This window comes from Lytechinus pictus, chromosome 16, assembly GCF_037042905.1.
Source record: "Lytechinus pictus isolate F3 Inbred chromosome 16, Lp3.0, whole genome shotgun sequence".
NCBI lineage: Eukaryota > Metazoa > Echinodermata > Echinoidea > Temnopleuroida > Toxopneustidae > Lytechinus > Lytechinus pictus.
This window is the reverse complement of record NC_087260.1, coordinates 11,509,701-11,525,009: the sequence shown is the minus strand read 5'-3', so window position 1 is coordinate 11,525,009 and position 15,309 is coordinate 11,509,701. Positions and strand designations below refer to the sequence as shown.

The 15,309-nt window shown below is 38.3% G+C and overlaps 1 protein-coding gene across 1 annotated transcript in view; it reads right to left on the bottom strand.

Moving 5' to 3' along the window:
* Nucleotides 1-4,417: 4,417 nt before the first annotated feature.
* LOC129279605 (methyltransferase-like protein 27) overlaps nucleotides 4,418-15,309 on the bottom strand; it is a 12,853-nt gene continuing 1,961 nt past the window's right edge. The window contains exons 2-5 of the mRNA XM_054915706.2: nucleotides 9,803-9,925; nucleotides 8,703-8,838; nucleotides 8,080-8,172; nucleotides 4,418-6,789 (exon numbers count right to left, since the gene is read on the bottom strand). Coding sequence (XP_054771681.2) covers nucleotides 6,566-6,789; nucleotides 8,080-8,172; nucleotides 8,703-8,838; nucleotides 9,803-9,925 — 576 coding nt within the window. The 3' untranslated portion in view covers nucleotides 4,418-6,565. The remainder of the gene's footprint in view (nucleotides 6,790-8,079; nucleotides 8,173-8,702; nucleotides 8,839-9,802; nucleotides 9,926-15,309) is intronic.

Here is a 15,309-nt window from a genome sequence, read left to right as displayed (position 1 = left end):
TTAACAAAATTTGGGGATGGATTTTGGCACCCAAAATGGGATATTATAAGTATATATGCACTTTTTCTTACAATGGAAAGGAGGAATATTTTTACTAAATAAATGACGCAAGCCCAAAGAGCGAGCCAACACAATTTGATATTCCGATCTAAAAAAAAGACATTTTAATCGTCTGTTACTAAAGAATACAGTGTGTAACCCCCCCCCCCAAAAAAAAAAAAAGAAGATAATAATAATAAAATTACTGCGAGCGCGAAGCGCGAGCAGTAATTTTTTTTACATACATACATTCCTCTCCTTTTTCCTTCTCTTCCTTTAACCCTCTTCCTCTCACTTTTTCTCTTGTTTTTCCCATTTTCTTCTCTCCTTTCCCCCTTTTCCTCTCTCTTTTTTCCTTCTCTTCTTTCCCTCTCTTCCTCTGTCTTTTTTTTTCTTCCTTCCCCCTTATCCTCATTTTTTTTCTTCTCTTCCTTCCCCCCACTCCCTCTCTCTTCCTTTTCTTCTCTTCTCTCCCTCTTTTCCTCTCTCTTTTTTCTTCTCTTCCTTTCCCCCACTCCCTCCCTCTTTCTTGGGAAAGGGTTGAGCGAAGGCCCCCTCGGCCTCCCCCCCCCCCCCCATGGATCCGCGTCTGATCAATAGTATATACGTATTAGTATTTTTCAATTGGACACATGCACTGGATAACCGTAAGACAACGTGTAATCTTTTCAGGGGCATACAATTTGCATGTTTTGACGTGAATTCTACCAATATTTAAAGGGCCTCATTAAAAGGGTCATTATAGCGACCGATATTGAATATAATAAGAGATTTAGGATAAGGTGCAGGAGGGCGTTTGCCCCCCCCCCCCCCCCGATTCAGCAGCCTTCCTCAGTAGGTTGCCCCGCGGCCCAGACATTTTGAAAATTGGGGAAAAAAATGAATGCTGTCACAAGCATCGTACTCAAACTGTAAAGTATTCCACTAATGAACATCATTTTCCAGTGAATTTTTCTCATTTACCCAACCCTCACCAAGAAGTCAGGCTGTCGTCACTGTCGTTGCAGAGAGCTCGGAAAAATGCATAATATTGTGCAAACTGACCATGTAAATGTCAACCCAAGAAAAATTTTCGATTTGAATCAATAGAGAAAAATAAAACAAGCGTAAAACTGACAATTTCATCGAAATCGGATGTCAAATACGAAAGTTATATTCTAAATATTCTAAATTCCATGCATAATTCAGTGACATTTAAATCGATGATGTTCCCCACTCACTATTTCTTTTGTTTTTATTGCTTTAAATATAGATTTAAAGGGCCAACTTGACTGAACCACAAAATGTTAAAACAATGCTATACACTCATTTTCAGAGAGATATAAACCTTTGCTTCACACTGACAATGAGGAGAAAATTAAAATATTACATATTTCATAATAATAAAATACTAAAGAAATAGTGAGTGGGTGATGTCATCCCCTCATTTGCATACTGACCAGGATGTAATTATAACTGTTTTGTTAAATTAAGCGAAACTTTAAAATGTCATAACTTTCTTCCGATTTTAAATGATGAAAGTTACGGTGTTTTACTCGTTTGATTTTTATTTTCTTTGTTTATTCAAATCGACTTTATTGGGGTGGACTTATCCTTTAACAATAAAAGTGAACAATTTTAATTGTAAACCGTTTCCGTCCGGCGGTCATCAGGGCCAGGATTCAGGTAATCAGGTAAAAAAATCTGGCCCCTTATTTATCCCTCCGACGAGGCGAATGTTTAATGTTTCACGAGCTGAAAAATCAAAGATTGCCCTCTACGACAATAGTCATTATGATAAAAGGTGAAAATTTCGCTCGAGCTTCGTCCTCGAATTGCATGTTGAGCGAGATAATGATCCGCTCAATAAAAAGCTGTCATAAGGCTTAAATTATGCATTTTCATGCCAATATGCAGAAATTTATGTTGCTCCCGAATTTCGTTTTCTCGCTCGCATTAATAATAATCATGATTAAAAAAGCTCATAGAAATGTTCAATTTGCATTTCAAAGTACATAAAATAACCCAATATTTCAGCTCGCGCTTCGCGCTCGTATCAATTCTTTATTTGGGCCGTGTAAGATATACTTTTTATAGTTTGTCGGAGAGCTAAATTTCTACTTAAATCTTGATCATTAAGATCTACCCAATCCCTCGAAATAATAGAATAAATCCCTGTGTTTTTTTTTATTCTCGTAGCGGTGGTTAGGATAACTGATTAAAAATTCTTCACCCCTCCCACTTCTTCCGCCATCTAACAATGTTGAACTTGGAACTGCCCCTGAATTGATTCCAAGCGCATTGTGATAGAATGTTTGGATTGTTTGTCTCCGACGACGGGCACTCAAGTCTCAAGCTATATGCTCCAATCTTCCAATATCATGATTATCCTGTTAAGTTGCAGTTCAGTTCTCACATTATGCAAAACAATATATTATATATTCGTTATTGCAAGAGGACGGCATGTCCGCATTGGGTGATTACAAATTCAGTGTTGACATTTTGGAGTTGGTATTAGGTCAGTTTTTCATGACAACAATTATACTTGTAGCTCTAAACATAAAATGAAATTGGTCCTGAAAAGTCACTCACTAGGTGTTGAGCCGGTTCGTAATATTGTGTACACCCTGTGGTTTTTGTGTCCGGACGCATGACTTTTTACTCTCAATTTTGAAAAGTTTGCAAGCAAAGTCTTTGATTTTTAGCACAGAATGTAAGAAAATATTATAAAGAACAAATATTGATGGTGATAAGAACTATTTAAAATATATTTTTGGCTTATTCCTGGGTTAAAAAAAACAAGGCTTCATTTCTGTTAGGTGTCCGGACACCCTACCCCATCCTACTGTATTGTTTTTGTAATTTACTCTGAATAAGTTTGGAAGCTATGAAAAACAATTTAAAGTTCAGCGGCTTCCAACACCAACACCTGATTTGAAATTACCCATTGTCCCTGTCCGTGCATAGGGGGGGGGGGATATTTTGATAGGACTGGGGTGGTAAGTATTTTTCTCTCTATAGTTTTTTTATTGAATAATTGCAGGGGTTATGTATAGAGTAGAGTCACACGACCTAGAAATCTCTTGTTTAAAGGACAAGTCCACCCCAACAAAAAGTTGATTTAAATAAAAAGAGAAAAATCCAACAAGCATACACTGAAAATTTCATCAAAATCGGATGTAAAATAAGAAAGTTAGGATATTTTAAAGTTTTGCTTAATTTCACAAAACAGTTATATGCACATCCTGGTCGGTATGCAAATGAGGACACTGATGACGTCATCCACTCACTATTTCTTTTTTATTTTATTATATGAAATATGAAATTTTCAAATTTTCTCCTCTTTGTCAAGCGAAACAACGATTAATTCTTCCCTGAACATGTGGAATTAGCATTGTTTAATACTATATGGTTCATTCAAGTTGGTCCTTATTGTCAAATATGTAAAAAATGAAATATTGTATAATTCAAACAATACAAAACAAAAGAAATAGTGAGTGAAGGACATCATCGACAGTCTCATTTGCATGTCACTGAATTGTGCATATCACTGTTTTGTGAAAAATAAGCGAAACTTTAAAATGTCATAGCTATTTTATTTTACATCCGATTTTGATGAAATTTTCAGCATTATGCTAATTTGATTTTTCTGTATTTATTGATATCAAAAATTTTCTGGGGTGGACTTGACCTTTAATCTTTTTGGTTTCTCCTTTATTCATTTCATTTCTCCTTCAAGTTCATTTTCTCCACCTTATACACTACTGTAAAAACAAAATTATGGGCCGTCGCCCCCATGTGCTTCTCCTGTAGCCCCTGTCTGTCCGAACCATCCAGTGTTAAGTTAATGGTGTTCCGTTCCCATTGGTGTTACTCAGTCCTGGACACATGCAGGGATTTCATTTAGATGACACGACATTTGCTCCTGCGACTTTTGCTCCGGTGTTAATATCTCAGAGTTTACAGAGTTAGGATCGTTATCGAGTTTTTGGTTCGGAATAATGTAAAGATAAGGATTAGGGTTTATTGAGTTTTTGAGCTATAAAGGTTAGGTTTTATGTATATGACTTGACGTGCAGATTTTCAATCGGAGCAATATTGTCGCCGGAGCAAATATCATGGAACGTTCATTTAGGGCGTTCGAGTTGCGAATCTGGCTTAAAAATTTGTCAAGAAAAAAAAAAAAAGCCGATCACTCAAAACAATAGACCATTTCGTCTCCGTAAAATTTAATAGGTTTACTCTGAAAACTTGCATTAATCATCATAACAGTTTAGGCATGCGATATGAGAATAAAACTCATTTCTTGGATTCCTAAAATGAAATGTTCTAATTTTATGTCAATAAATTGCAGTTACTCATATTTATAGACAAAATGAAACACCGTGATACTTTGAACTAATTTGACTTCACCATATTTAATTAGACTCCATATAGATAATTCCCTTCCTAAGTATAAAATCATGTAAAAAGATATAATCAACGGACATTCCATGATTGCATTGTAAATCAAGGTATTCGTTCGGTATTTGTTAAAGGTCAAGTCAACCCAGAAAAGTTTGAGTGGAATCAAAAGAGAAAATTCCAACAAACATAACACTGAAACTTTCATCCAAATCGAATGTAAAATTAGAAAGTTATGACATTTTGAAATTTCGCATATTTTTCACAAAATATATGCGATCACTCAGTGACAAGCAGATGAGGTCATTGATGATGTCCCTCACTCTCTATTTGTTTAGTTTTTTTATTGTTTGAACATTATACAACATTTCAATCTGTACAAATTTGACAGTAAGGACCAAGATGACTGAAGCACAAAATGTTAAAACAATGGTAATTCCACATATTCAGGTAGGAATAAAACTCCCTTCACGTGACAGTGAGGAGAAAATTAGAAAGTTTTATATTTCATTTGATAAAATACAAAGAAATAGTGAGTGGATGATGTCAGTCTCCTCATTTGCATACCGAACAGGATGCGCATATAACTGTTTTGTGAAATTAAGCGAAACTTAAAAATGCCATAACTTTCTTATTTGACACCCGATTTTAATTTTCAGTGTTATTCTTGTTGGAATTTTCTCTTATTATTAAAATCAACTTTATGTTGAGGTGGAACTGTCCTTCCAAGAATAATCCCCAGAGGCAACAACAAAAGATTACGAAAGGGAATTAAGACTGAGATTATTATAAACTACCACGTACTGGATTTAATAAAGCTTGAACGCTACATTGTGGTTTAAAATCATATGTATTTCATGGTTTTTTTTATATTCACCTTTCTTATTCTTTCTACAATGTATGCCCATTGTGAATGTATTTTGTGTTCTCAGACAGTCGTGGTATCTCAATTAAGAGATCCGATAGACATCATACATGTAATAATTGTCGAATGTAGGCCTATATTTTTCTTCAAAATAATGGAGAACCGAACTTCTTCTGATGCGAATAGAGTAACCCAAGAGGTCGAATTATCTCATAAAAAACATAACTTTCCATGTTTTCTGTTGATACACCACCCCGCCAGCTAGTCTGCACTCTGCCGACACTGCTAGACCCTTGGTTTCGCAATTCACATAATGCATAAAGCTGTTCGTAAGTTAAAGGAGAATGAAACTCTTGGAGCAAGTTAGCTTTTGTGAAAGCAGAAAAATCAAAGAATAAGATCAACAAAATTTTGAGTAAAATAGGACTAGCAATAGAAGAGTTATGAGCATTTGAATGTCGAGATCACTAATGCTATGGAGATCCTCCCATTGGCAACGCAACCAAGATCTATGATATCACAGATGAACAACTCTCCCCTTTTGGACACTGAAAATATACCCCAAAACATCTCTTTTTGCTCTTTCTAATCATATGACAAACGATTCATCAATGATATAATGTTGTGAAACCTATGTACTTGTCCTCTCATAAAGAGAACACCTCACCTTGTGATAGATTCTATAAAAGTGAGAATATAAGTGAAATAAGTACTAAAGCAACGAGGGAGTTGTACGTGTGTGACATCACAGATCTTGGTCGCATTGCCAATGGGAGGATCTACATGGCATTAGTGATCTCAATATTCAAATGCCCATAACTTTCTTATTATTCATTCAATCTTCCTCAAACTTTCAACGATATGTTTCTTTGATTTTTCTCTTTGATATGGATTCAGCTGGTTTCAACTGTGGCTGGCTCTACACACAGAGAGCTTGGCGTCTAGTCTTCACTCTAGACGTGGTTGGTTAAAGTGTCAAATAAGAGTCTGCATGTGTTTGCAGACTACCCGCCACCTAGGCCTACATTTTCCATTAAATACGTTAAAGTCCATTTCATATGAATTGGAATTGTCTTTGCAAACCTTCTCACGTTCGATATCCAGACCTACAGCACCGCGTGTTTACGTTTCATGACTGTGTATACCAATGTTTTACCAAAACGTTACTGAATTGTCATCCCTCATGACGTCATCTGGGAACCCTTTATCTAACATGTCAAACTTTGTCCAGTTTCGTCACTATAGAGTGGATTACGAGTTGGTTGGTGCTTCATGACGTCACAGAACTGTATACATCAATCCTATTCCCATTTCTCCCTCAGCATAAGACGGGATCTCTTTGTAGACGAGAGAGCACTTTTTAGCCGAGACGAGTTCGTCAGAGGCGGCTCGGAAATTGAATTCCTTTGGATGATTTGGGACAAGTGACGTTTTGCCATATTCCCATTCCCCTGGTTTCTCCATGTACCATGTTTTCCTTGTCGCAATCACGATGACTCCACCTAAGGAATGGGGTGGGGTGCAAACAAGAAGAAAAGAGCGAAACTTGAGATTGATGATATAGCGACAACGAAAAAATACAAGAAAAATGTAAGACAATACAGTTTACGCCAGTATGATTGTGATGAAAATGAAGGGCATGGTTGATAATGATGACGATATCGATAATGATGATGGTGGTGATGGCATTCATCGGCGGCCGCTGAATGGTTTTGAAAGTATGGGGGGGGGGCTGAGCCGAAAGTAAGGGGCTGGACATGGAAAAATCACAATCAGGTGGTCATTTTTACGTTTTTGGTACACGGTTTTGGAAGAAAAAAAGTGTGGGGGTGGTCGGGGTTGAAGCACCCCAGCCCTCCAGTCCCGCGGCCCCTGCTAACGATGATGATGAAGATAATGATCGGGATGATAAATGTTGATGATGATGACGACGACGATAGTAATAATAATAACGATATCACTGATAAAGATGACGGTGGAGGACTGGTGATAATTATGAAGATGAGGCTGATGATGGTTTTAATGATTCTATTGTTCATATTTTTGCTTGTAAATTTTTTAGGACAATAAATTGGTTGTTTGCATGGTGCTGGGGGTGAAATAATATATTTTGTATACTGCTGCCCACCCCCTCCCCACTTTTCATTCATAGATCCGCAGATGACAATTCATGATTATTGCTACTTAAGTATTGTTGGCAATTGGTAGTTGTTAGTGGTAGTGGTAGATGGTAGCTGGTAGGGTAGTTGTTCTTTTTTTTAAACCCTTCCACAGGGTCCCTTTATTGAAATCACTGAAATCACTATAACACATATTTTTCGACAATACATATTAACTGAATAATTAACACAGTATAATTAACACAGTGTGTCTTTTTCCCTCAAAGTGACATATTTTGTATTTGGCAGCCATTTCATTTAGACGCACTGCAGTAGCTGGTACTTATCACTTGGTAGTTGGTACATGTAGTTGTTTAAAGTTGAAATTTTGTAGTTGACAGTTGGCATTTTGCTTGCAGTTGGTTGTTGGTTCCCCTATTCTACTGGCTATTTAACACTTTGTTTGTTTCACCCCCCCCCCCCCTCTTGAAAAGAAAATCAGTGAGGCGACTGCCCCCTGGGTGTGCCGTTAGACACTGCACACTCACACACACACACACTCACACACACCTTCACGCATCCCTTCCCACGCACAACCGGTAAGATGAGGCTTAATTTGTGGAAGAGGGTGTGTGTGAGGGTAGGTCTGTGTGTGTGTGTGTGTGTGTTGTTGTGTGTGTGTGTGAATCATACCTGGTTTAACGAGTCTAACCACTTCTTTCAATGACGTCCCATCGCAATGACCAGGAAGAAAGGTACCGCTTGATATGGCTCCATCAAAGGAATCTTTGTGAATAAGCAATATTACAAATTATATAAATATATATATATAAAGAAAAAACAATTAAAAAACAATTAAAAATGAATGATCAAAAGAAGTCCGATCAGTATTAATTAGTAATATGAATACAATTTTATGCATCCATGGTATCCAATTCAATTATGAAAATGATAAACAGGTAAATAAACAAATAAATCAATATAAGCCTACAAATACAATCTTGCAAGAAGATTTTAAATTTTAAAATTTTCCTCCTCAGATAATAAAGTAATCATCAATTTTTCTTTAAAAAAGACTAATAAAATTACATTTATGTGTGTCACTTTCCCTTTCTTTCTTATGCACTTTCTTTCTTTTTGCTTGTCAGATTTTTCTAGAGAGATCGACCTACATACCCCTTGAAAAAAATTAAATATAGGAAAAGACATTGGTGTATGGTGCAGAATCGTTATACACCGACAAGTGTGGTATTACTTTACCCACAAATGTGATAATTTCACCCACAAAATGTGATAATGCACTTTTTATTACTTACTTTCTTCAAACTCTAGTTGCACAGGTCCAACGTAGCTGTGGATCAACTCTTTATAAACTCCTTTGATTTTACATGCATTGAGGCTTTCTTGCGATGGGTCTACTCCGGAAACATTGCTGAAAACCAGTTTAGCAAGCTTGTAAAGAAATAGATTAGAAGTTAGGCCTACATTTTAAATTCCAAATTGTTCAAAATATAATTAAAATTCTCATTTAACTTGTTTATCCACCAAGTCCTTCAATTTCACAAATGAAAGTGCAAAAGTGCTATTGTGATAAGAAGTGGCGGATCCAGGATTTTCCAAAGGGGGGGCAAATTTTTCCGAGGAAAATTTTGACAAGCAAACAAAAAAGAAACAAAACAAAAAGGTTTTAACCACAAATTAAGGATATTGCGTTCCCGAAAAAAAGGTCTCCACTCGTCTCCACTCACTTTTAAGAAGGGGGCACACTTCTGTTTTAACGGCATTTTTACATAACAAAATGTTAATTTTGCTTCTCAAAAGGGGGGGGGGGGCACAGGATGGCTGTGACCCCCCTGGATCCGCCAGTGGTGATAAGATCTCCCATCTCGCTCATTCATTTTAGAGTTGACATGTTGACATGAGCCCATGTAACGGTAGCGGAACTATTATTCAAAGTTGGAGGCGGAACACACATAATATCACAATTTGGTGGTCATGCAATTGCGCATTATGTAGACGATCACTGAAAGATGTGCTTAGCATGCCTCCCCTCCCGGTTCCACAGCCCCTATTCTACCCCCCCCCCCCACCCACGCTCACCCCCTAAGAATCCAGAAATTTTCTGGCGCATGCACCCGGCGGTGTTCGGTGAGATTATATACCAGCAAAAAGCTGCCCTTCCAAGTTCCTACGTGAGTTACCATAGAAACAGAACTTATTTTTGCTTCAAAACGACGACTTTTGATCTGGGCTCGGGTTCCGTAATATCTAAAACCCAACTGCTCCGCTGAAACGATAAACATGTAGAGTTGCAATTTACTCTGCCTTTTTTTAAATTAAAGCAACGAATGGTAGAATCAATTAAATTCATATTATTAAACCATGTTTAAGATAGAAAAAATGCGGCTATGTTCACCTCTTCACCGACCATTCCTGTTCCACATCCAACATCTAGAATCTTCTTTGTCTTATCCTGCACAAGTCTGTTGAGTATAGAAGCAATAGCGGCAGGTCCTACATACCCAGCCTCTTTTAGCACCTGAAAAGACAGCAAAACTTTCTTCCGACAATACTTCCAGAAACATTTAACATGAAAATATTACGATTTAACAACATTTGTTAAAGGTTGCAACTGGGAAATAAAGTAATTAGGTAATATATACGTTATCATAGGGCAGACGATTTAATAACGTTTGTTAGGCGTTGCAACTGGCAAATAAATCTACTTAGGTTTAGGTAGATACGTCATAAGAGGGCGTCGTAGTATCCCGGCCAGGTTCTGACAAGAGTTTTCACATCTACGCAGACGCTTTCTGGAACGTAGGGAATCTATTGTCAAATGCACTTTATGACAATGAAGTCTATGTCGAGGGTCAGTGAATCGAAACAGCATTTTTGTCGGCGACTAAGGGTTTGCGATTTTTCGTCAGCTCTGAAACTAGGACGAACTGCTGTTCCAGTTCGCCAATTTCCGAGAAAGACCTCCCGGCTGTTCATCGTCATTTGACGGGCATTTTCAATACATTTGCTGTGTTCTTAAAGACGTTTTACGACGCGGTTGCGAGAACTCGCTAATAATCTTTGTGAACGTAAGCAGGGTCATGACTGGAACAAACTGATCTGACCTTGGGCATGGAGACCCTGGGTACGGTGGGGGTGCAAGCGCCCCCACCATTTTGAGCTATGTTTTGTTTTTTGTTTTTCTTTCTTTCTTTCCAAGGGAAAACCCCATAATGAGTCGTTATAACACTTTTATCACTTTCCGTTTCTTGCGTGTCCATCTTTTTCAACTCGAGATGGTCCTTACGATGGATGATAATTTTCTTTTTGCTTGCGATTTTCGACTTAACCCCCCCTCCCCACTTCTAGTCAATCCTGTATCGACCCCTCAGGGACCAGCAACAGCCACAGCAATGAAGTGTACCTGGGAGTGACTTAAAATATATCGCAGCCTTAACAACGCCAATCATTTCTATTGTGTCTTTTCTGAGGAAAGAATATATTTCGATCGGGTTTATTTTTTGGGTTGTTGTCATAGTTTGCTGACTGGCTGAATAAACACATTATTCTTTTCAGGAGCTAACTTGTTCATCGAAAAACTGTCCTTCTGTGCACGACAGTTCAAATGCACGTCAAGGGCTACTAATGTAATCACATACATCATGAGATCGAATACAGACAATCAGTAAATAATATTGTGAATATGCAATCCACATTCCGCTAATTCTATTACATTTTTTTTCATTACCTTAACAGAAGAAAAAACAGATTGAACTTTTTTCAAAACTTAGAGATTCCTTCCTTTTACACAAAAATATCAATACCATTCTCTTCACTGGCTGCCTGTTTAAAGGGGTATAATACCTAAATAAATAAAAGTAAATTTCAAGGAACATATAGCGCTAAAAATTTCATCAAAACCTGAAGTTATTTACTTCAAAGTTCGATCTGCAAGGATTCGTGAATTAATTATAATCACTCCCTGCTCTCCTCCCCGCCATTCTGCACCTGTATGTACTCTTACATTAAGATATTTGTAATCGTCTTCTGTGGTTGTAGTCGATTAGACATTTTTCGAACCTAGAAATGTTCTTTCCGATGAAGTTTTTTTCTTGATTTATGTTCCTATGGGGTCCTAGAACAAATTCAGCTTGGTTGCCCAAACGGCAACTTTGGTAATTTGCATAAATCCAAAATGGCCGCCAGATACCAACTTAAAAACTGAACTTTTGAATACCTTGCAGCAGAATGATGAGGAATACCTCTTTTTATGGATTTTGGTGTGCGTAGAATCCATTTCTATATCAATTTCGCTACATAAGGTGATCTTCGGGCTAACTCCCAGATAGCCGCCAGACGCCATCTTGAAAAATTAGATTTGAACCCCTTGCACCAGAATGATGAGTAATACCTCTTTTTAGGCGTTTTGGGGTGTGTAGAATCCATTTATGTTATCTATTCTGCAATATAAAGTAATCTTCAGGTTAAATCCAAGATGGCCGCCAGGTCGACGCCATTTTGAGAAATTAACTTTTGAACCCTTTGCTCCACAATGATGATCATTACCTCTTTTTTTATAGGCTTTGGTGTGTGTAGAATCCATTAATTTTATTAATTTTAGATTATACGATCATCTTCAGGTTTAATTCAAGATGGCCACGAGATGTCATTTTGGAAACTTGAGCTTTTGAATCACTGATCCCAGAGTACTATATAACAAATTATAATAAGGGGTTTAGATGGTGTTTCTGTAAGTTTTTCTTTTTTTCAAAAGATGGTCTGCTGCAGGGTAAATGACATATAACGTATAGTAAGATGGCTGACAGGCTTAAGCTTGAAAAAATATTACTGAAACCACTTTTCGGAGACTGATAGGACCTCTTTGGAAGGGTTCAAACAGCGGTAAACACTTCCTCTTGACTTTTGTCGCTCAAAATTTGTTGAACATCTGTCACGAAATTACATATTAATTTTGTACAGCCTTTGAGCCAAAAACATAACATATTTCTAATTTGAACAAGTTCGGGAAGCTAACTTGATCATTCAAGTCGCCCCTAGGTATTCAGGAATATCCTCTAAGCTTCCTCACGGTCTTCACTATCCCGATCTAAACAAGTCTCAAAATCTCTTCCTCGACATCCTCCATCACGACACTTTCGTCATTTCCAGTTTTGACATTGTCATGATTGTGAACGATAGTGTATGGATTGCAGAATTCCACTTTAGCTGAACTGCAGAATATCGTGCATGACAAATGCTCTTTGTGGCATCCACATATCTCCAGGGGCCGCGGAACGGTTTTCAAAGTGGGGGGGGGGGCTGAGCCAAAAGTGGGGGGGGGGCTGACCATGCTAAAAATCACAATCATATGGTAATTTTTACGTTTTTGTACACGGTTTTGGAAAAAAGTGGGGGGCTGAAGCCCCCCCCCCCCCAGCCCCCCCCCCCCCCCCCGCTTCCGCGGCCCCTGCGTCAGTGCTGCATCTCTTGTGACCTACATCGTGTACATTGACAGCGAATTACATCAATCAGTTCAGGTGGAGTGGGGACACCTAGATCAATGACAGCAATGGGGATTTTATCTCGGATCTCCCATCCAAATTGAGCTATATCCCCGGACTCATCAAGGGGCTGGTACTGATCTACAGCTATCAAAAGAGCTCGAAACAACAGGTTATTAGATGTTGGAGGTAGGGCCATTACTTTAGGATTCTTTTTCTTCTTGTTGAAGAGAGAGAAGCGAGCTGACTCCATAGACACGTTTGGTTGATGGCCATACATAGCAAGACAGAAGGGTTTTGCTGCTTCCCTCAGATCTGTGAGAGTGGTCCCTACCTTTCCAAGTATCTTAGCCAAACCTTGACAATCCCTGGCAAGTATAGTGTGTTGAGTGCACTTATCTTGCCTTTGCTGTATGGATGATTTCGTGTCGCATCCACTGAGGGCATGTACACCAAGCAATTGCAGACATTTTGGTCCCAGGTCAACACAGATTGTATTGATATCCAGTACTGTACCATCTCACCGTTCCATTTTTACCTTGCACTATAGCTCCGCCTGATTAACCCAATAGTCATTCAAGCAGGACAAAAATGTCTGTGTCATCGCTATAAGCACACAAAGCACCTTCTGACCACAGCTTGCTGCAAGACATAGGAGATCAAGGTGATATCTACCTCATCATGAGCAAACACACCATCAGCAAGTGTCTCCGTTGTTGTATGCTACCCTAGACCATGGACCTACCACTAGGTCCATGCCTAGACTGATGGTAGGCATACTCAACAAGCTTGCCAGCCTCAGTTTGTTGTTCTTGCTCCTCATGATATCTTTCGTAGGCAGGTAACTGGTGATGGAGAACTTAATGGTCTATGATAACTTCACCAGCTCTTAGTATTCTCTCATAATCCTTGACAGAAATGTCATTGTACATGTCGAAAAGAGCACTCTTCTTTCTTCCATCTGTATAGTGACTCAAATGTCCTTGGGAAGGTGAGATGAGATCTAAGGAAGTGCCACCATGGGGAAATAATGGAAGTGTCGAGATGGAGAATATCAAGGGAGGGGTCTTTGAGCATTGTTTAGATCAGGATGGTAAAGACAACGAGGAAGAAGATATCCCTGAATACCTTGAGGTCGAATGGAAATCGAGTAAACTTCTCGAACTTGATCGAACTTATTCGAGAGGAATACCACACACCACTGTTCAACATATTTAAAGTGAGCTGCTATATATTAGTCTGGGATGAGTGGTCATAAGCTCAAGCTTTCCAGATGACATCTGGTAGCCATCTTGAATTAGACCTGAAGATGATCCTATATTGTAAAAGTTATAACATAAATGGATTCTACACATGGCGTAGATCTGGCGGCCATCTTGGATTTGACCTTAAGATGACCTTATATAGCAAAATTGATAATAGAAATTGATTCTTCACACCACAAAACCCCTAAAAAGAGGTATTCCTCATCATTTTCGTGCAAGGGGCTCCAAAGTTAAGTTTTTAAGTTGGTATCTGGCGGCCATTTTGGATTTATGCAAATTAGCAAAATTGCCCAAAGTTGCCGTTACTCATTATTCCACTTGCTTCAGCCAATAGATCTGGTGCAAAACAGTTTGAACTAGTGGTATCATTGGAATGTTGTGAAAAAGTCACTGGTAATTTTTCTTTTAATATTAATATTGTGTAGTTTGTTGGCATTTGTATTTCTTCTGTTGATATTAATTAGAGCCCCTCTGGGCAATTTAAAAGGCCTCATATTCCAAAACTTCTGGGGGCTCTGCCCCATCGACCCCCACCAGGGGCCTCTGGACCCCCTCCGCTGATACATTGCTGGTTTGCGTAATGGATAGTGGAGCATTACAGATTCTCAACAAGAAATGTGGCGCTTCAAAAAAAGTAATTGAGAATGGCTGTCCTAAATAAAGCTCCAAATGTTCTAATTTTTGGTTTAGAAACTCTTTGTGGTGTTCTTAGCAAGTGTACATGAAAACAATTGCGATATCAGATCAATTTATGTATTGTATTGTTTTTTTTCCAATTTCTTATGTATTTCTTTGTTTTTCGGACCTTTTGTTTTTCATTGTTTTTTCAATGATATTTGTTGGGGATTCTTCTGAGATCATAAACAGCACAAAATAAATACATTTGGACCAGCACAACAAAAAATAATCATACATTTATGATTTTTGGTTGAAAACACAATTTGCATTGACTTTGTACACGAAATCACGTTCTTTAGCAATTTTTGGTCTGACATGCACTTACATAATGTTGCGTAATTTCGGAACCGCGTACCCGAGTGACGCGAAACTGGTCTCAAAAGTTGCGCAAAGACTTTAAAGTAAAAAGTCAGCGAGTGGCGCGGTCAAAGAATTTCGCACGGAGAAAATATTGCGCGAATCGTTGAGGGGGGCCTCCG